A 24,086-nucleotide genomic window follows, 5' to 3' on the forward strand; every position below is an offset into this window, starting at 1 on the left:
ATTGTATCCTGAAGGCGGTGCCATGTATCAGGATGACAATGCACCAATACACACAGCAAGACTGGTGAAAGATTGGTTTGATGAACATGAAAGTGAAGTTGAACATCTCCCATGGCCTGCACAGTCACCATGCACAGTCACCAGATCTAAATATTATTGAGCCACTTTGGGGTGTTTTGGAGGAGCGAGTCAGAAAACGTTTTCCTCCACCAGTATCACGTAGTGACCTGGCCACTATCCTGCAAGAAGAATGGCTTAAAATCCCTCTGACCACTGTGCAGGACTTGTATATGTCATTCCCAAGATGAATTGACGCTGCATTGGCCGCAAAAGGAGGCCCTTCCACATTATAATAAATAATTGTGGTCTAAAACCAGGTGTTTCAGTTTGATTGTCCAACCCCTGTATATCGTAACAATTAATACAACATCTTTTCTTTTATCCAATGTTAAGGCAACCAAAGTGTGATATTGCCTTTACAGTGCCTTGCAAAAGTATTCTCCCCCTGGCAATTTCATGTTTTGTTGCCCTCACAACCAGGAATTTACATGGACTGTTCGAGAATTTGCACCATTTCATTTACAGAACATGCCTACAGTTTTGAAGATGTATTATTTTTTCATGCGAAGCAAACAACAAATAGGACTAAATAACATAAAACTTCAGAGTGTATAAATATTCACTCACTAAAGTCAATACTTTGTAGAACCACCTTTTGCATCAACTACAGTTGCAAGTCACTATGGATAAGTTTTTATGAGCTCACCACATCTTGCTGCTGGGATTTTTGCCCATTCCTCAACGCAAAACGGCTCCAGCATCTTCATGTTGGATGGTTTTTGCGATGATCAAGTCTCACCACAGATTGGATTGAGGTCTTGACTTGGACTAGGCCCTTCCAATACATTTAAATGTTTCCTTTTGAAGAATGTGAGTGTTGCTTTAGGAGTATGCTTCAGGTCATTGTCCTGCTGAAAGGTGGACATCTGTCCCAGTCTCAAATCCCGGGCAGACTGACAGAGGTTTTGCTCAACAATATCCCTGTATTTAGCACCATCCATTTTTCTTTTGACATGGACCAGTTACCCAGTCCCTGCTGATAAAAAAACATCCCCAAAGCATGATGGGCTACCACTGTTTCATTGTGGTAATGGACTTCTTAAAATTATGGGATACTTTGGGTTTGTGCCAGACATAGCGTTTTCCTTGATGGCTGAAAAGTAAAATTTTAGTGTCATCTGACCAGAGCACCTTCCTCCATACATTTTGGGATTTACCCACATGCCATGTGGCAAACTCAAAATGTGCCTTTTTGTTTTTAATACTAAGTAATGGCTTTTTTTCTGGTCACTCTTCCATAAAGCTTAGCTCTATGGTGGGTGTGGCTTCTTGTGGTTCTATAGACAGATGCTCCAGTATCTGCTGTGGAACTCTACAACTCCTACTAGATTCCCATTGGTCTCTGTGCCACCTCTCTAAATAATACCCTCCTTGCCCGATCTGTGTTTTGGTGGGAGGCTTTCTCTTGGCAGGTTTTTTGTGGCACAATACCATGTGGTTTCTATTTGAATATGATGGATCTGATTGTGCTCCTGGTAACATCAACAATTTGGATATTTTTTATAACCCCATCCTCACTTGTACTTCTCAAAAACTTTGTCCCTGACTTGTTTGGAGAGCTTCTCCTCTGGGGCCATTCAGAAGATGTGTGTTTATACTAACAGATGTAACACTTAGATTGCACACAGGTGGACCTCATTTCGCTAATTACAGGTCCTTCTCAAAATATTAGCATATTGTGAGAAAGTTCATTATTTTCCATAATGTCATGATGAAAATTTAACATTCATATATTTTAGATTCATTGCACACTAACTGAAATATTTCAGGTCTTTTATTGTCTTAATACGGATGATTGTGGCATACAGCTCATGAAAACCCAAAATTCCTATCTCACAAAATTAGCATATCATTAAAAGGGTCTCTAAACGAGCTATGAACCTAATCATCTGAATCAACGAGTTAACTCTAAACACCTGCAAAAGATTCCTGAGGCCTTTAAAACTCCCATCCAGGGTTCATCACTCAAAACCCCAATCATGGGTAAGACTGCCGACCTGACTGCTGTCCAGAAGGCCACTATTGACACCCTCAAGCAAGAGGGTAAGACACAGAAAGAAATTTCTGAACGAATAGGCTGTTCCCAGAGTGCTGTATCAAGGCACCTCAGTGGGAAGTCTGTGGGAAGGAAAAAGTGTGGCAGAAAACGCTGCACAACGAGAAGAGGTGACCGGACCCTGAGGAAGATTGTGGAGAAGGGCCGATTCCAGACCTTGGGGGACCTGCGGAAGCAGTGGACTGAGTCTGGAGTAGAAACATCCAGAGCCACCGTGCACAGGCACGGAAATGGGCTACAGGTGCCGCATTCCCCAGGTCAAGCCACTTTTGAACCAGAAACAGCGGCAGAAGCACCTGACCTGGGCTACAGAGAAGCAGTACTGGACTGTTGCTCAGTGGTCCAAAGTACTTTTTTCGGATGAAAGCCAATTCTGCATGTCATTCGGAAATCAAGGTGCCAGAGTCTGGAGGAAGACTGGGGAGAAGGAAATGCCAAAATGCCAGAAGTCCAGTGTCACGTACCCACAGTCAGTGATGGTCTGGAGTGCCGTGTCAGCTGCTGGTGTTGGTCCACTGTGTTTTATCAAGGGCAGGGTCAATGCAGCTAGCTATCAGGAGATTTTGGAGCACTTCATGCTTCCATCTGCTGAAAAGCTTTATGGAGATGAAGATTTCATTTTTCAGCACGACCTGGCACCTGCTCACAGTGCCAAAACCACTGGTAAATGGTTTACTGACCATGGTATCACTGTGCTCAATTGGCCTGCCAACTCTCCTGACCTGAACCCCATAGAGAATCTGTGGGATATTGTGAAGAGAACGTTGAGAGACTCAAGATCCAACACTCTGGATGAGCTAAAGGCCGCTATCGAAGCATCCTGGGCCTCCATAAGACCTCAGCAGTGCCACAGGCTGATTGCCTCCATGCCACGCCGCATTGAAGCAGTCATTTCTGCCAAAGGATTCCCAACCAAGTATTGAGTGCATAACTGTACATGATTATTTGAAGGTTGACGTTTTTTGTATTAAAAACACTTTTCTTTTATTGGTCGGATGAAATATGCTAATTTTGTGAGATAGGAATTTTGGGTTTTCATGAGCTGTATGCCAAAATCATCCGTATTAAGACAATAAAAGACTTGAAATATTTCAGTTAGTGTGCAATGAATCTAAAATATATGAATGTTAAATTTTCATCATGACATTATGGAAAATAATGAACTTTATCACAATATGCTAATATTTTGAGAAGGACCTGTATATGCACATGCCAATTTTAAATTTTTTCTATATTTAATTCTTCTTTTCTTTATATTTATTTTCTGTTTTCACTTCACCAACTTGGACTATTTTGTGCAGATCCATCACATAAAATAAATTAAAAATGTTGGAATGTAGGAAAATAGGTAAAAAAGCCAAGGAGGGTGAATACTTTTGCAAGGCACTGTACTAGGAGAACTCTGCCATAGACATCATTCAAGACACATTGGCATCAAAATGCGTCAGGCTAAGCTCTGATGCTGTACAACAGCAGACTAAGTCTGCATTATATGTGTTCATTTCTAGGCTCTGTTTATTTGTGACCCCTCAGGCTTCTGGTCTCTAGATAGATAGAATTCATGACTTTGCTCGCCCCATTTTTTCCTATCTTGCATGAATATAAACATTAACCAGATTCCTGTTTGTATGATTTGTGTACAGGTGAGAAAAACTAAATGACTTCACCAGAGAATTTTGTCAGTAAAACATTTGACAGGCAGTATCCAAACTGGCAAAATGTAATTTAATGTCAGCTGGCTCCAATTAAATTCCTATTCTCAACTGTGTAACACTCATTGCTCTTTGTTTCACAGTATTGCTCTGCTTAATACAAAAAAAAGATTCAACATTTTTTCCAAGGTGCTTCTCACCACATTGAATAAAAGAAACCATTCCTTCATTCATTCATTCTGCAGAAAGATAAATAGGAATATGTGTTTAAGTGACACTCAAAAGCATTTTCCACATTAATTGTATTTTCATTATTAAATACAGACAACTAGATAACTGAATATTAAAGAGTGCACTAAAGTTGTTATTGCTGCCATGCTGCCATGTGTCTTGTTTCTTTTTCACTTTATACATGTATTTGCAAGACTGAAACATGTGCAGGCACCCTTATTTGTGACTGCAAAGCCTATGGCAACAAAAAGAGAGAAAATAAATAACATGTCCTTATTGATTCTCCATTTTTTAGTATGAGGATTGTTGTGATTTGCAGCTAAGAGACATTTGTTGCTTTATTGGTGTTTTTTGCATTCAGTTGTATTACTGTACAAAGTCCCTTAACAATTTATTTTTCACAGATATAGTGATAGTCAACACCACATAAAGTGGAGTGTCCTAGACATTATTATTTTTATGTAGCCCAGTGGTTGGTTTCAGCTCTAGCCACTGACTTAAATCATTCAGTCAGGGTTCTGTATGTCTGTATCTGCTAAAACTTGCACACAGTACTTGTTTGTCTCAGTTCCGCCAGAGTTCAGAATCAGGTTATTTCATACCAGAAGACCCAAATCTCGAAGGTGCTGCAGCCGCTCCTGAGTGGTAACTATATTGAGAGGGTGCCTCAGGGCTGATGTATTTTACACTGACAGCACAGGAACATAATATTTGTTGAATTCTACAAATTTGGACAGAAATTGAGTAACAGTCATAGGGGTGTCAGGTTTTTCCAAACTCCTTTGTATTATTCATACTGAGGCAGAATCACAACCTGAAGGAAATCTGTTCCCACATTAATACTCAATTAACATATCAATGAGAGTGTGCCTGTTGTTTAAGATGGTAATTGCCTCCAGGATAACCATGTTTAATTTCCACAACAAAACTGCTGACCAAAAGATGTGCACGGCTGAAAAACTCCATACATTTGTTGTCAGTTAATTTGTTTTAGTAAAATGAAAGAGTGGTTGAAATATCGCATAATGAGGCTTTGTGTTTCATATAGTGAACAATGACAACCCACTGCTGAAATCATAAAATTTTTAATATTTACAACATATTTACAATCCTGAACACAGCATTTGCAGTATAACAGCAGATGTTTGTTTATTCTAAATGAAGATGTAGTAGAGCCATCTCACATAATACAATCAAAACATATGGTTTAATGTTAATGCAAGTTGCAGATAAGGTTCAGTATGAGAGTAGCACATTTGTGCCATATTATGTTGAATAATGTTGTTTTCATGCTACACTATGATGATGCTTCACTCACCTCTGCATGTTGGATACTTAAAGACATAAGCAAAACTGATGACATGGTTTTACTTTCTGGTTAAATCATCTGACTATAACCAGACAGTCATCCTTAAATATAAAAACATAAATACATTTATGAGTTAAACAATTCAATGACGTCTGCAAAAGCTGACACCACCAAAGACTGAATTCTAGACACCTGATCAAAATACACTATTCAGAACAGGAGCACATCAAAAGCAGCACACTTTCTTCATAGCCCTGACAGGATTTATTGTTCCACTAAATTCCTTTCATTTTCTCACGCTTGGACCCAAGTGTCTTTCAAAATCACAGCATACATGGCAAGATATGAAGTAGCGTGACCTCAGGCTTATGGTTTGTTGTTTCAGTGACATTCTTGGTGGGTTTGGTGTGAAAAAATGGATAATTATGAGAAAAAGCACCTCATGCCCACTGTTAAATATGATAGAGAATATAATATGTTGTGGGATTTTTCTTTTTCAAAGTCCTGAGAAAACTCAATGAAGAACATGGCACCACAAACTCGAAAGGTTTTAAATAAAGACCAGGTGGACTCTACCAGTAAATATAAAAATGGGTCTTTATTGAATACTTTACCAGAATTCAAAACTTACAGTATGTTCAAATCCAAGTAGTAAAATGGTTCCCCTAACACAAAAACAAACCTTATTCTATGGCTTCTAGTCTGGGGACTATCTACCTAGCTGGTAAACTGAAGAGAAGAGAGCATAAGAGATCCTTGACCTCTAGATGCTTTGAAGATTCTTCTACCTATATACTCCAAATATGTAATATGTTACAAGAGAAAACGACTGTTTTAGTTATGCTAAAAAGGGGGTTGTACAAAATATCAACATCAGGGGTGCTAATAATTGTTACACATGGGGATTTCAGTAAAAATAATTGTTTTAAACTCTGCATTTTTTCCCCACTGAATGTACTCACTAATCAAAGAAAGACTGGATTTTCTATTGCAATAAACAATGAGTTCATATTAAGGGGCTTTACACATCTTTACAGGGGGTGGCAATAAATGTAACCAGCACTGTATATCTGTGTCTGAAGCAGCACTTGTGAAACAGTGATTTAAGCCCTGCTAAATTGTTTAATTCTGCAAATACCTGTTGCTTGAAGGTGAATTTAACATTGGCCTTTAAACTCGACCTACTGGATCTTATGCAGTGGGGCTGTCTGGCCCTGAGTTCATCTTCAGTGAACACAATTTTTCTTGAGTGACTGCTTATTTGTAAACACAAATAGACGATATCTCATCATGAAGCATCCATGGGGACACACAACGCCTGAGCGATTTATGAATGGGTGAGATAAGACACAGAACAAAGGGAAGATCAAACTGCTCAATATATTGTCCCTCGTGCTCAGATTGTAACTTATCATCAGCTCGGAGAAGCAGCAGCCACCTTAATGAAGCTACTTCAAGGTAGTCGGAAAACAGCAGGACCTTACAAATGTGGCAGTTGGTGTTAGAGAGCTCTCTGCTTCACCAAGTGGCAATTTATGAATACAACAATTTCAACAAACCCATTGAGCTCTCCTACGCTCTCTTGATAGCAAAACATCCAGGAACCATTGTGCTCCAAACACTTGCCCATGCTCTCCTCCCACTCACCCAGTCACCTGGATCGCTATGGAAAGCTCTCGTTTGTCGCACAAGGGATATTTCAAAAATATGGAGCTGGAACGGAGAATCAGAACTGAGTTTTTCAGTTTTGATCTTTTAAAGAGAACGTTGTCTTGTTCTTGTTCAGTAAAAGAGAAAATTCATCCTTCACAGAAACATCATTGATCAGATTTCTGCATCTTGTTTTTATAAGGTGTATAGTGTGAAGGTTTTTAGAAAACAATTGCCTAATGACAGATTTAGCCTAGTTTGTTATGTTTTCTATTTGATGGAGCGTAATACACATTTTTTAGCCTATATTTAAGATGAACTATTTTAATGTCTTAAGATCGTAACTATGCCTATCCCTATTTCTAATTACGTTGAGAGTTTTTTTTAATATAAATTAGACCTGAACATCCTTTAATAACAGCTCAGATTCCTGTCGCACAAGACAAAATGAGCTAAAAACTCACTTCAAAAAAGGATCTTAAATATTCTTATAAATGGTAAATATACTAGTTTTATTTTTAAACACCACCGGTTCATAACTGAATTCAAGAATATTGCATATATGCTAAAATAGTCAGCAACAATAATGTATTCTTCCTCTCTGTATGAAAGACTGCACAGTGACAGGATTTTGATAAATGCTAAGGTGCAATGGTGGTACACTGACGTCATTTACCAATACTTTTTCAAGGATATTCACACCATCTATGGTTTCCATCGCCAGTAAACAACAAGCATTTAGAAATGACAAATGTGATCAAACAGAATGTTCATATAAATATTTCCTTTTTCAAAGAACAGCTTAAAAACAGCAGCAGCTTTTTATTCTGAGAACCAGGCCCTGGAAATTGTTTGTGACTGATTACTTATTGTGACAATGGCTCTCCTGGTGTGTGATGAATTAGATCCACTAATAGAGGGAGACATGTGGGTGACATGTAATTTTAGATCATCATATTGTGGGAATAGAGTGTACAAGTTGAGGTCCACTGAATATTCCAGGCAGTAATTAGAGTCAGTGCCCATAAATGTGTAATATGTTTAGAATATGATATGCCAAAGCAGCAGCATGGTACACAATGCATGATTGTTTTCTGCAACTCCTTTCTTTTAGATTTACAGAGGAAAACTTAATGTTCCCCTTGACTTGACATTTTGAAATCAGAGCATTACACTCTTATTTGTTTTATATATCAACAATTTTAATGTAGTTTAATCTAAAGTAAAAAAATTAAATCAGTTTCTCTTTAAAATGCATAAAAAGCATTGATACAGTCTATCACATTTTGAATATCTGACTGTCCAGGTAAAGTGCCCTGCTTGATCCATGTTTATGAATGTTTACAGGACTCCTAAACCCAGTGCAAACTTTTTCAGGGATTTCAATGACCTCTTATCTGTGATATGTGTTGATTACGACTGTTCATTGTGGGAGACGTCAACATTCATGTTGACAACCCTTAAAACAGAGGGCCAAAACAACTCTTAAAAACTTTGGGATGACTTAAAATGTTAAATAGTCAACACACAAATGGGGACATATTTTGGACTTGATCATCAGTAGGGGTGTAAACATTTCAAAGATCTTAGTAAATGATGTTCCCCTATCAGACTGTTATCTTTGAAAGCATAATTTTTCAACTCAATTACCCAAAGATATATTACAAGAAACCAAATTTTTAAGGACAGTGCAACTGAAACCTTTAACCAAGTTCTTCTTCACTTCTGTTCTAAATTTTTAGACTTGATTGATTCCATCACTCCCATTAAGATGATGGTTGTCTCTGGTAAGAAGAAGTCTGCATAGAGAAATGATCCACCGATAAGAAGTGAAGAAATGGAGTGCTGAAAAGCCAAACGGAAGCAGCGAAAGACTGGACTCCAGGATCACTATAACATCTATAAAGAGAGACTTCACAGATATGACTTATACTGAAAAATGCAAGGGGATTTTTATTTTCTGAAATAACCAGTAAAAACATTAATAAAGCTTGTGCCTTGTTTGCCAGGGTTGACAGGTTAACAAACTGTGTCTGTAGCATCTGAGCTCCACTCTATCAGGGCCTGCAATGAGTTTGCTAACTTCTTTACAGAGAAAATTCAGAAAATTAGAAGGGTAGTATGTGAATCAATATTTAGTCTAATACCAGTGTTGTGTTCAATCAAAATAAATTTGGACAAAATGACTAATCTCTAACAAATCAACTACAAAGGCTTAGAAGATATTATACATCAACTATGTACCTACTCCTGCTGTCTCTATATTCTACCCACAGCTTCCTTTTAGAAATGTTTGTCTGTCATAGCGTCTGATTTGATAAAAATAATAAACTCATCCCTTTTGTCAGGTGTTTTCCCCATGCCTTTAAAACAGCAATTTTTAATCCATTGTTTCATCACGACTGATGAGATAATGGACCAATTTCCCATTCAGTAAGGTTTTTTGAAAAAGCTGTGCTTCAGTGGTCAAGTACCTTCTTAACAATGACCAGTTGCTCTGAGGTTTTCTAGTCAGGTTTCCGTGCTCACCTCTATAGCTGTCCTGTCTTCGTTTATGAATGTGTTGTTGGCATTATATCTTTGCATTTAAAGTCTTCTCCAAAAAAAGTGCAGCAAGTTACCTCCTTCATTTTGATACCCTGTTCCCTGCATTGACTGTGCCAAGTGCACATAGCCTACTGAGATGAGAAAAAAATAATAATATTCTGCCCCTCAATCATGGAAGTAGCAAAAATCAACCACATTCAGGTTGTATTTTTATTTGACTAGACACATGCTATTAGAATCGTTTTTAGTTATGCTCATATTTTTAGTTATTTTTTATATTTTACAAAGTGTGAAATGTTTATGTGCATTTAACTCCTGGAATCTGGGTCAGGACATGCGAATATCCCAATGGTTGAATAAAGTATAAATGAAATAAGATAAAACTCATCATTGTCTACTTCAACTCATTATAGTTCACAAAACTTTTTTTTTAAAAGTTTCCTATTGCAATTCTCCACAAAAAACCAGCAGGGTGCAGACATGAGCTTTCTTTAAAAAAAAATACATATCTAAATAATGTTTCTGAGACTGATTATAACAGTGAACTCCAAACAGCCTGAATTAATTCACCTTATGATCATCTCTTAGATATCTCAGCAGCGGGAGTCTAATCTCCGCCAGCAGCCACAGGAATGATAGAAAGCTTCTCCATCACACAACTCTCTTAGATTAGGAAATCTGACGTTTACAGCGCTGTTTTCTGCGCGGACACGAGGGAAGGTGGGTGTACACACTAGTTGTGCTGTGTGGCTTTACTGTGCCTCGGCTCAGACGTGCTCACACAGCCGATGCGCATATCGTAGGATCCTACCAATGTGAGAAGGCGTAAGGACCGAGCGGCAGCCTTGTTGTTAGTGAGAAGTGAGTACGTTTTTGTGCAAAGGCTGTCGACTTTCCGCAGCACAAAGTAAATAGAGAGAAGCACAAATGGTTGTGTGTTCATTTGTTTTACGTTGAGGAGACTGGGTGGATTTGTAGGTTTTCTGTCTGAATGGGAATCCACTCTTTTTATCGCAGACGGGACTGGACTTCAGACTCAGCGGCTGATAAGGAGAAGCCTGTACTTTGAACACTCTGCTGTTCGTTTTCTTTCTTCTTTCTCCCTTCTTCATAAGATGCCAGGATTCCATCCATCATACACCGTCCACTTCAGGCCGGGCTGTTCATCTGGAAGGGCGCCAGACCTTCAGTCTCTCAAATATGCAAGTTCAGTCCAATAAATGGTGACGTTGTCTGTCAGCCCTGGAATAAGAAATCAATACTCAAGAAATCAGACACGATATTCCTCTGGAATTTTAACGAACTGTTTTCCCAGCCATCCTGATAAATATGCGCTTTGGTTGGATTAGGGTGGTTTGGTCCAGCTTGGCGCTTTTTTAGCTTGAGCAGCGCTGATGGTGAGAGATTCTTAGTGTTGATTTTGTCCATGCAAGACTCGGGGTGGAAACATGTCTGGCCACTGCGTTGAGAGGATCGCTGCTATCAGAGATGGCATTTTGGTCCAGCACTTCGGTTTTCACCTCTAAAGTGCCCCGGAAAATCTTATTCATGTTCACCCTCTCCCTCTCCGTCACCTACTTGTTCTACAGCTTGATGAGCTGCTACAACTCGCTGCACTTCCCGCTGCAGGACAACTATGTGTTTCAAGGTAGGCTGGTGACAGAGGATGCAACTTTTGTGACACTGAGGGAGAAAGTTTACTCGGCTTCACCAGGTTTCACGGAATTCACACAGGCTGTGAGAACAACCTCGGTTCCTACGGTAAGAGAGCGCGATGATGCCGAACAAAGGACGGTGGAGTGGATTAGGACGCAGACGTCTCCAACTAAATCTGCGGCGATGTTTCGCCCCACCGCGCCGGAGAGGGAGCACCAGGAGATCAGCACCACGGACAGCGGACTCAGGGTGAACTGCACCTCGGATTACGGGGAGAAGAAACTTCCCCAAGCCATTATAATCGGAGTGAAGAAAGGGGGGACCCGAGCCCTGCTAGAGGCTCTCAGGGTGCACCCAGACGTGAGAGCCGTTGGGAATGAGCCACATTTCTTTGACAGGAACTACGAGAAGGGGCTGGACTGGTACAGGTGAGCTCTGAAATCAGACCTTTTATGGGCTTAAACAATGCACTGCAGATTTAATTAAAATCACCACAAACCAGGCTTCTGTAGCATAATTTGAGCACTTGGTATATGATTAATGGTCACAATGATCTTTTGTGTGATTTACAAATCAGTTTTTAATGCCCGTCATACTTAGTGTGCAATACCAGCTCCGTTTCTTGTACCAAGGTAAAGAAGGAGACACAAAAAGAAAACAATAATTATTTAACATATTTTTTATCGGGCTCCTTTTTTAAACTATAATATCAGCTTCATTTAACATCCACAGCAAAACAAAAAAGAAAAAAAAAACACATTATCTTTTGACTTCTCTCTGACTTTTGTTCTACAACTGGGCATGAAATAATCCACCTTCATTCTCTTCAATGGATAAAATTGGTACTAAATTACTATTGTTCTTCGGTAAGTTATTTGCAGATGCTTACACTTTGGCACCTGCAATAGTCACTCTATTCTAAAGTGTTTGTGAAGAAAATTGTGTTATATATCTGGTTTATCAAAATGAAATACTTTTCATATTGCTATTTCCACCTATTCAAAAAAGTAAATAGCCAAACATTCCTTTTACTCATATAACATACATCACAAGTGTGCTACCTATATGTGCTGAAATTCCAAATTGCCTCTGAGAAATGCTGCTAATTCTTAAACCTTTTTGAATTGTTAACACTACCTTCAGTTTGTCTCTCAGGTTTATTAGCTGCACCTCACCGATGTGTTCATGGGATGTAGAAAAAAATCAATTTGAGGCCTCATTCATGGTTAATTGGCCATGGCTCATTTAGGTGTTGTTCTCACAAGTTTTTGGCCATACACACATTTTCAAATGGAATCAATGAGCTGATGAGAACGATGCTGACTCAAAGTCCCTTCTGCTCCTTTGTAGAACGTGGTTTGTTATGTTTGCCTTGTGGAACATCTGCTTTCATCCTGCTGCATAGACACGGGAACTCTCGGCTGCTCATTTAGCCAGTGCTAATGCAAGCTGTTTGATTATGCCTAACATGAAAGGCTCATTAGATGGGAGGACGACATCCTTACATAAATAATAACAAATGTGCTTTTCGGGTCCCTGAGATAAAAACTTTGAGAACTTTGAGATTCATTTTACTTCCAATATTGCCAGATTTAGGACATCCACCTAAGGATTTCATTCTCAGAAAATAAAAATAAAAAATAAAAAAACTTCACGAAAAACTCCATGCTTCACAGTTTATGGGGACTGAAGATTTATATTCTCATTTCAACTGCCAACGAGAATAGTTAAATGGTTAAAAAGTAGCAAGCCACTTTTCTTTTTCAGCGATAAATAAATTAATTTGACTGAAGCTTGCCTCCGAATGATGCATTACATGACATCTTTCTGCTCAGCTGGTAATGCTCTGGCTAATGTGCACTTAATGGAAGTGAAATTATGATCACTTACAGATGTTTGAAACATCAGTGTAGTTAAATGAGACTAGTGATCTCATAAAGTGTGATTCATAAATTTAGGACTGTCTAAGTAACACCTGCTCCACATCTTGATGAAGATAATAGATAAACCACAGGCAACACCACACACTTCATTTATAACTGTTTTTTTATGTGTGTGTGTGCTTTTTTTAACCCAAAATTCTAACCTTGTTTGGCACAGTATCTTAATCGCATTACACAGTCCTACACATATCCAGTTTTAGTTATCTCAAGAGAGAACTTGCATTGAGGGGCTTTATTTATTTAGAATTACTATGCTACCCTATATCCAATGTCAGGATCAGGTACCTGTTACTGACATCTGAAAAAGAGAAATGTCTTGTGTGTTTATCACACCAGATGTTTTTACGAAGTTTTATTTTTTGATTGATTTTATTTGTTGCATAACATTTTTATTTAGAACATTGTTCATTAGCTTTGATATGTACATTAATATTTCATTGTATGGATATGATTTAATTTTTGACTGTGAAGTGAATTTGATAGATTATTTAGTGGAATGTGCAGCATTGTTCTTGTGACCCAGATGTGCTATACGATGATTACATTTTTAATGGATTTTTCTCCTTTATTTCTGCACCAATAACATCATAACTAGCCAATTAAATAAGTTATTGCACTATTGGCAAAGTGTTTTATAAAGGGCTGTGTAAAACTGTGTAACATTATTGGCAAGTTATTATGTTAATGTCATTTTGTTTGCAATAGATCTGACCCACATACGGAGAACACTCCGGAGAACAGAATATGTAAAGGATGCTTATTGTGACAAAGATAATCTGGAACAGATGATTCTCCAACTGTATGTGAAGAAGGGAAGAGAACTGGTGAAAATAGGGAACTGAATGATATCGAACTAAGAACAATGAATTAATGCAAACAAGAGAACAGCTTACTAAATAGGTGTGGTCAGGTCGCCAGGGAAAGAGACATTCAGGATCCAGGTTTGTAGAAGTTTCTAAGATGCTGTTCAGCGTGAGCTCGGAGCAAACAGGAATGAGTTCAGTGTGCAGATGTTTACTTTGGAGGGTGGACAGGGTACGCTTACGGCTTGGTCCAGGAGGCGAAGGTAGCAGGGAACCGCCAGCTAGATGGGAATCCAAACGAAGATGGTAGATAGGAGATGAAATCCTCAAAACGTAGATAGTCTTGATCATCCAGAACGGATGGAAAGGACTCCGGACAGGTAGTCAGTATTCAGTGACATAAATCCTGGGTTCAGGTTTACCTAGCCTGCAAAGGATCGTAAACAAAGTTACACGAGGTCGAAGAACAAAGCATAGACTTGTGTTTGGCTTGAGCTTGTTACCACTGTGGGCAAAACACTCTGGCATCAAAGTGTTGGCAGCCTCCTGCTTAAGTACTCCTCAAAGTAATCAGTGGAATAAGTCACACCTGTCACGCAGCACACCTGAGAACTCCAGCACCGTCTGAAAACACTGAACACATGTGGCAAGCACAAAGCACAAACACAAACACAAACACAACCCAGATCCTGACAGTTAATGGCTGTATTACACTTGAAATGGTCAAAATTATTATGTCATTGGCAGGTATTATGTTATTCGCTGTTGTTACTTTATTAAATTGTACACCCACTGTTAGTTTTCTGACAGAGACCAAGGACAGAAAAGTAGTTTTATTTTTGACATGCCTTAAAAAAAAACTTGTTGATTTAAGCTGTTATGGAAACTTGATTACCTTTTGGAAATTGGAAATTCCTTTAACTTTCCTACTATCCTCAGTGTGCTGGGTGGCAGTTATAAAGGTGGGTCCTTGTCATGTTCATTGGGCCGTGGCTAAACGTTTCCCATTGTGTTTAGGCCCTAGGAAGACAGGAAGCCATCAGTTTCACTGGTGACTCTGTAAAAAATGATAATTTCTTAACATTTGTTTTCCCACCAAACATATATTCAAGTTAGGGACTGGTTATTTAAATAATTATCAATATGAGAATATGCTCCTGCAATGAAAAAGTGAATTTATTTTATAGGGGTGCCAATAAATGAGAAGACAGCAATAGGATATTTGTCCAAATAATTGAAGTAGAAATTTGGACGATTCAATATTTCTTACTGAGAATACACAAATATATGTGCCTGTAAACAAAACTGCACAGATACACAGATTTCTATAATTTGTTTTCAAAAATTAAAGTCTGCATCCAGTACCAAAAACAGGCTTAGGCCCAGGCTGATGCTTGGTGCTTTGTGCTTATGAGATCTCTTGAACAACTTAGCTTTAGTTCTTTAAGTATACATAATGAATTTATTTAAAATACAGTCTCATCGTTACCACACACAGAGGGCTTCCAGTAGCCAATCAACACATCTACCTTTATTTGTGGGTAAAGAGAATGAGGCATCACAGCTAGGATTTCATCTCTTCTCTTCATTTTTGTCTCAAACTGGTATATATACTCAATCATTCTTCAGTTGAAAATTCCTGACGCATTATAATTAATATGGCAATTTTTATCACCAGCTCTCAAGTCTTTGCTGTTTATGCTTTAGTGGAAAGATAATGTATCTCATAAACTGCACTAAAGAATGGCATCGATTATCAGTCATACACGAAGATGTGTGCTCGCTGAAGGTGAACACTCAAAGCAGGTTTAGACATGTTTAATGAGGATGTAATGCATTAGACATGATGACTGTTTGGTATTTACACTTTTGGTAAATGTCAAACAATGGTGCTTACTGAAATGTTAACTATTAGAATGAATAAAGATCTCTTTTCTCATGCCAGAAAGTATTATCTATTTTACAATACATATATATACATCTATATCTATATATATACATACATAAATATATATATATATACATATATATACATCTATATCTATATATATACATACATAAATATATATATATATATATATATATATATATATATATATATATAGGGTTCTATTCCCGACCGGGGATCTTTCTGCATGGGGGATCTGTTCTCCCCGTGCATGCGTGGGTTCTCACCGGGTACTCCGGCTTCCTCCCACAGTCCAAAGACATGCCTGTTAGGTTAATTGGTCACTCTAATTGCCCTTAGGTGTATGAATGAGTGTGTGCATGGTTGTTTGTGTGTTGCCCTGCAATGGATGGCGACCTGTCCAGGGTGTATCCCGCCTCTCGTCCATAGACTGCTGGAGTTAGGCACCAGCTCCCCCGCAACCCACTATACAATAAGCGGTAGAAAATGACTGACTATATATATATATAGATATAGATATAGATATAGATATATACGTAGATATATACATTTATATATCTATATCTATATCTATATATATATATATTTAGGCAGGTGTGAAAAAATGCGGTACACAAAGAATGCTTTCAGAAATATAAAAGATGATTGTTTCTTTTATCAATTTACTAAATGCTAAGTGAGCGAACCCAAATATACATACAGCCAAAGTCATTAAGAACTATCTTAGAAGAACAAGACTTACTGGAATTGATGGTTTGGACCCCACAGAGCCCTGATCTCAACATCATTGAGTGTGTCTGGAATTACATGAAGAGACCGAAGGATGTGAGAGAGCCTACATCCACAGAGGATCTGCAGTTAGTTCTGCAAGATGTTTGGAACAACCTACCAACCGAGTTCCTTGAAAAACTGTGTGCAAGTGTATTTAGAAGAATTGATGCTTTTTTGAAGGCAACGGTGGTCACACCAAATATTGATTTGATTTAGAGTTCTCTTCTGTTCATTCACTGCATTTTGTTGATTGATTAAAATAAATGTTTAACACTTTCATTTTTGAAAGCCTTCTATGTTTACAGTATTTTTTCACGCCTGCTTAAACTTTTGCACAGTACTGTATATTTATACACTACCAGTCAAACGTTTTAGATACACTTTCTCAATTTCTCACTGGGTCACCTTATTTTCATGACTATTTAAATTGTAGATTCTCATCAAAGGCAACAAAACTATGAATGAACACAAATGAAATTATGTAGTAAACAAAACATGTGAAAGAACTCTCAACATTTTTATATTTTAGATTCTTTGCCACCCTTTGCTCTGATTACTGCTTTGCTCTCTTAGCATTCTCTCCATGAGCTTCATGAGACGTCCACATTAAATGGTTTTCCAAAGAGTCTTGAAAGAACTTCCCAGAGGTTCATTGAGATACCAAAGGCCAAAGGTTAATATTTCAGTCATCACAGCAAAGTGATGACTGAAACTACTTTAATGAATCTAAAATATAAAACATATTTAAAATTCTTCTACAATTTCTGTTTGCTACATAATTGCATATGTGTTCATTCACAGTTTTGATGTATTAAGTGAGAATCTACTACAATGCAAATAGCCATAATCATAAATAACCATTAAATGAGAAAGGTGTTCTAAAATCTTTGACCGGTAGTGTAAAAATGATCAAAATATGGGTGGATAATGTTAGCAGTTCCTAGCATCTAATTAGTCTATATTTGTATTTTACCTTTAAAACTTGAACTGTTTGTGTGTTTACTGTATTATGTTGCAAGCTGAGTAAATAAGTATTTTTATGCAAATGCAAAAATTCTAAAAATATTGAGTAAAATTAATCAAAAAATACACTTTAAAATGATGCATCTGTTTCAAGGAGCTCCAGTGTCTTTGATGTGTCTTTGAAATGTCCTGTCTGGAGGCCAACCTGTGAACTGTGCAAATGTAGTAAAATATCTAACAAACTAACCATTGGATGTTGTCAGCATATTGACAGGTAAAAGCATCCACTCATAATATTTATCAGTATAAAACTTTACAGAATATAAAAAATAATATATGTGCTGAACTTAATCAAATAACAAGTGCTGTGAGTGGTTTAACACCAGCCTGGGGGAATTGTAACACCATTCGATGGGACCACAGATCCTGCATTATAAAACTGCAAAAGAACATAAAAATCTGAGCTTTAAAAGAATAATCTTGGTCAAACATAAAAAGTGATTTGAGGTTTAATAAGTTGCTTTTGAATTATGACTTGCCAAAAAGAAGAAAACAAAGAAGACGTATGAAAAAAGAGATTTGTAAACTGCATAAGAAACTGGCTTTATCTAAATAAAGCGAAACTCTTGTCATGAATTTGCAAGAAAATCACCAGTGTCTTAAAAGTAAAATGTGCTCACTTCAGGGAATCAAATTGCTCCCGTAAAAAAACAATTTTAACACAACATAAATCAGCTCCCTGCAAAGCAGAGCCAGAGTCTTACTGAGGTTTGCAAGCTTTAATATCTCTATGTTATTAAAATGACACTTTAACCTCTTTGCAATAAAAGCCAAAAGGATGTTCCCATAAATCTTTTTGCAAGACATCTTCCTACCCTTTTACTGCTGCATCCCTGAGCTCAGACAGAAGTCAGCAATTGTGCTAAGTCCAGTGCAGACTCTAGTTTCATTTCAGCAAATTCCATTCTACAGACTGCTACAATACATTTTTGTTGCCAGTTTTTGCGTGTCATCTTTTATTCATGATCAAACATGGCCTTTGTAAATAGATGTCACAGTGTTGTCATTTCCAAGGATTGTTTTACTTTGTATGAGTTGCAGTGTTCTATAATCAATAGATCATTCAAAACTAAAAGTTTTAGCTAAGCCAAGGTTGTTCAGTATGGTTTATTCATTTCACATGTACCTTATCGTTGAGAAAGAACAATTCTTTGCACAGGATCATGAAAAAAATAAAACATAAAACCTAATTCATGAGAAAAACTGTGCATTGAGGCTAATAAGCAGATGTGGGTTTTCTAAGAAAAAATCTGTTGGAGCATTTGGTTTTGTGTTGCCATTCATTGGTCATGAGAAAGGACTTAGTGACAGGAGGTGTTTAATGGAGATGTGGCTCCATGGGCAAACCCAGCAGTAGAAAGTCCAAATCCAGCATTTATCTCCTGTTTAGCCCTTCTTTACCTCTCTTGGTTTGCTTCATGGGGCAGCTTAGCTCCTGACTCCTTCCACCTGATTGGTAGCCGAGGACTCCACTCACTAAGAAGATGAGAAAGAGCAAGGTGGGCCAGATCCCCAAGCAGGCAGGATGCTATCCCCTCCAGCTGGGCCTGTGAGCTTTAGCAGTGCCTCCCTGTCCCACAGCTCCCTGATGTGGCAGAATCTGCCAACCCCTGATAAGACAACGCCAAGACTCACAAGGACGTACTTCTCAGTGCTCAGATGCCGATGTTGCAGTTGTGGAGTTAAACTTTTTAATTAGCAGAACACCCTTAAACTGTTAGGAGAGTGGACCACATCACTCAGGTCTTTCTAATTTCCCATCCCCTGTCCATTTGATTCAACTAACAAACATCACAGAGCTGTGAGACTTCACTTACAACAGAAGCAATAATGAGTATTTCCTGTTTGACAGTGTTTAAATTCAGCATAGCTCAGAAAGACAGCTCATTACTTCTCGCCACCTGCAGGCCAGTCAGTATATCTTTGTCTCACACACACACGCACACACACACACACACACACACACACACACACACACACACACACACACACACACACACACAATAACCTATATATATATATATATATATATGTATATGTATATATATATATATACACATATTTGTATCGGGCAACCACTCCGCCACGATATAATCTTTTCCACCTCGTTAGATCAATATTGTGATGAAGTCATGTACTTCAAGTAAGAATTGACTTCTTGTGGTGAAAGGACACTGGTTGTTGATTGTCAAACATTCAGCTGATTGCAAAGTGCAGTAGAGTGCCAATGAGTGCTTGTGCAATCTAAAAGGTAAAGGTGGAAACTCTCATATACAGTGTTGTGAAGAAGTAATGACCCTCTTTCAGAATTCTTCAGGTCAAGCTTTTTTGTTTCAGATCATCAAATAATTTATATAAAACAAAAACAACAAGTGAATACAAATGCAAAATAAGTTTTCAAATGATGATTCAATTAGTTAAGGGAAAAAAGCTTTTCAAACCAACCTGACAAACCAGCAACTGCCATCAGGCATTTCAGACAACTGCCAGTGAGTCTTTTATTGTGGTTGAATTTTGGCCCACTCTTCTTTTCAGAATCGTTTTAATTCAACCAATTTACAGAGTTTCGAGTAAGAATGGCCTGATTAAGATCATGTCACAGGATCTCAAACAGATTTAAGTCGGACTTTGACTAGTGCACATCGATACCTTTATTTAGCTATTTTTGAGCTAGGCAAAGGTAGGCCCACTGGTGATGAACAGTGCTTGATCTTCAGGTCCTTGAGAATCTCTCAGTAAAGAGCAGGATTTAAATATGGTTTTATAGATTCTGAAGCAGCAAAGCAATCCCAGAGCATGTCACTACCACCACCATGTTTTATGTAAGATGCAACAAAACCCACACCATTCAAAAGGTTCTAGTTTCGTCTCATCAGTCCATCTGTTTTGGCAAATGTAAATTTGGCCTTTGTGCCGTTTTTTGGTCAGAAGTGGTTGTTACCACAGAACTCCATTGTTTTTCAATCATGAAAACTGACCATTAATGAGGCAAATGCTGTCCTTCTTGGCACTTTTGTGACCTTCTGGATGAAACATCAATGCAGTCTTGGAGATATTTTGATAGATCAGCCACTCCTATGAAGATTCACCATTGTTCCATGTTTTTTGATTGATGAATAGTGGAATCCCAAAGCCTCAGAAATAGCTTTGGACCCCTTTCTAGACTGATATATGTTAATGACATTGTTTCTCATCTGTTCTTGAACTTCTTTGGATCAGGGCATGATGTATTGGTTTTTAAATATTTTTATCTACTACATGTTGTCAGACAGGTTCTATGTAAGTGATTAATTGATCCTACATGTCTGGCAGTATTTAAGCCTGCTCGTGGGAGGTAAAATGGAACTCAGCTTTTCAAAAAGTGAGGTTAATGACAGTTTATCCATGATTAAAAAAGGGTTGATTATTTTCACACAGTGCCAGCTTAGCTTAATAGATGAATTCATCATTTGAATTTGGAAACTGCTTTTTGTACTAACTAAGATTATTAATCTGATATTACAACTTGTTTAATGACCTGAAAAATTCAAGTATGACAAAAAGCAAAAACAGAGGAAATCTGTAAGGGGGCAAATGCATTGTTCACAGCACTTTTAATTTCAGTATATTATTTCGTTGCATTGTTATCAGTCATTGTGATCAGTTAGTTAAGTGTTCCTAGATTTTAAAATCTTTCTCTGCGTTGAGAAACTTTACATGACATTACATGCTTGGGAACGTTTTATCTTCTAGATGTTTTAATTTCTCTTCTGTAATCATTTATTTTTTTCTGATTTAACAGTTTAAACATCTACATGAATTTACAACCGTTCTACATAGCTTTATATGTCTAATCATATCTGCATAACTGTGCTAAATCCCTGAAAAATTACAGCAATACAAAATTCAAAAATTTAGTGTGAGATCTCAACAAAACATAGGTTATGTAAAAAAGTATAAAATTCCTGAGATAATAAGATAAAACCATAATGTTAAATATAACACTTACTGCATGCATGCAGTAAGATCACAATGAAATTAACAACAGAAGCAATCATGCTTATTTACTGTTTGACATGTAAATAAGAATAATTCTGAGACCAGAAATGTTTAAGTAACAAGATATAATGTCTACGTGAATTAAATGTTGGCAAAACCCTTATTAAGTAGTTACACCGCTATCTTTCTATTTGTTTGCATGCCATTTGTAAACATGAAGTAGTTATGAAACACAGCTCATTATTTCAGAGGAAAAAAAAACATTTTTCACTAAACATGTGCAATGAAGGTGTAAATGTATGCCCCATATAAACAAAGTGATTTCTTTAACTTAAGGTGAAACCTATCAATTTATTTAGGTTCAAAGTCAGTTTTAGATCATACATTAAATAGAGCCGTTTCCAACAGTTCACAAAGTTCAAGTTTGATATGCTGGAAATATCACAATTTGATGGAGATCAACTCTTATTGGGCAAGCTAGAGTGTTACTGTACATTTCCTTTCAGAAAGTTTTTATTTTTACCACTGATTCATTGTTGCTAAATTAAAGCACCTTTCCTTACAGAATGGCAGATAAGTTTGATCCTTTTTCTAGAGATCACTGATGATGTAATAACATACCATCCTATTTACATATGCATAGAAGAAAAATCTTTTGGAGAAGTTAATTGGAATAGTACATTTTATCCTGCCTTTGAAATCTATGTATTTGGTCGTCCATCTCTCTCACACACATTTGTCCCTTTCTTTTAGCCTGCTCTAACTACTCTTCAATCCTTACAGTAAAAGTCTATTTTACTTAAGGTTAGATTTGAATTCACCATTTTTCCCTTTTCTGTCATTTGACATTGCTGTGAGTTACAGTTTTCCATCAAGTCTCATATCCATTTTTTTCTTTCCATCTAAAGAGTGGGATCTAATTTAAAGCTGCCTATTCCTCTCATGCCGCTGGGTTAGTGTGAAGGACTAAAGCTTGTGTTTTTCTGTCCACAACACAGACAGACTGTCTGCAATAAAATGACATTGCTGCATCTGTTAAATTAATTATTTAATGCTCAAAATAAAGTATAGGCTGAAGTCACTTTACGCTCAAAGGGATTCATTTCTCCCAAAAGATTAAATGCATGTGGCAGAATTGGAGTGTTCTGCATCTAGTCTGGAGAAACAATGACTCTGCTTGGCAGAATGCTGGTTTACAGACGACTCTAAATCTCTGCAAATAAGGCTACCTTGGGACAAATACGCATGTCAATCATACTTGTCAGGATTCCAATTTCCCTTCCACATCTCCTGGAGCACAGTGCTGCCTGTGCTCCTTATTGGCTGGAAGGGATCTGGTCTCATGACACAAGCTGATGCATTTGTTCAGTCAAAGGGAAAACCCTGACAGGAATGGTCATGGAGCCAAGATACAGGGGCCTCTGGGAGTATGTTTCAAATGTATTTCCAGAAGCTGATAGGTGCTTCTGTAGTATGGTATGCTGAAGGATGGTGGAAAGAAAATGTTTGTGTCTACTTCTGGAACAAGGAGCAATATCATGTGAGTATGACCATTATGCACTAAATATATGCAGCAATATGCTGCATAAACATTTTTTTTCTATTCATTAAAAAACTTTAACAATTTTTTAAGAGCTAGACATTTGAGATTGTTTTATCAAAATGCATGTCATTTCTTAACAGCTATAATTCAGTAAAAAAAAAACAAAAAAACAAAAACAAAAAACTGACTGACTGACTTAATTAAATTATAGCAATGTGATGTGTTGAGACTCTAGAGGTGAATTGGCTTCCAGGATCTTGTATGATCGCCTGTCCCACCATCTTTGAAGTTTTTCATCGCTTTATACAGTTTACTCATTTATGCTCTTTTTCCCCAATCACCATGTGGCGTTCTGTATAATTTTAGCACAGACATTGTATGAGCTGTGTATTAAACACATGAACTCCACTTCTAACATGCAACTACGACATGCTGTTGTGATGAGTTAGCTTTGGAAATCTTCTCAGTGCAATCCTGATTCTCCACCGCTGCAGCAAAACATATTGCTGACATCTCTGCCACAGATACTCAGAGCATTTGATAACCTGGAAGTCACGAACACAAGCTGTGGCATTTGCCAAACTCCCCTGAGATTTTGGATTAAGTTACTGAAATGCAAAAAGGATGCTTTTAGGGATTATGCTAATTGCTAATTGCTGTATCAGGAGGTGATTGTTTTTCCAGGGTAATTTGGATTATTGGCATTAGAGATTCAGAAGAAAGTTGATGTGTTCTGCCTCTGTAATAATGTTGTTACCTGCTCTCAACCATGAAGCCAACTCTTCCCTTGTGGGGGATTTCACACGAGCAAAATATTGTCTGCGAGCTTGTGCACGCACAGTTGACAACACAATCACACATAATAAAATGAACAATGAAATATGCTGCAGACAAA

General features: G+C 37.6%; 1 protein-coding gene across 1 annotated transcript in view; it reads left to right on the forward strand.

Moving 5' to 3' along the window:
* The first annotated feature begins 10,280 nt into the window (after positions 1–10,280).
* Positions 10,281–24,086, forward strand: part of LOC124862315 (heparan sulfate glucosamine 3-O-sulfotransferase 4-like) — a 109,060-nt gene continuing 95,254 nt past the window's right edge. The window contains exon 1 of the mRNA XM_047356154.1: positions 10,281–11,649. Coding sequence (XP_047212110.1) covers positions 11,054–11,649 — 596 coding nt within the window. The 5' untranslated portion in view covers positions 10,281–11,053. The remainder of the gene's footprint in view (positions 11,650–24,086) is intronic.

This window comes from Girardinichthys multiradiatus, chromosome X (assembly GCF_021462225.1).
Source record: "Girardinichthys multiradiatus isolate DD_20200921_A chromosome X, DD_fGirMul_XY1, whole genome shotgun sequence".
NCBI classification, from domain to species: domain Eukaryota; kingdom Metazoa; phylum Chordata; class Actinopteri; order Cyprinodontiformes; family Goodeidae; genus Girardinichthys; species Girardinichthys multiradiatus.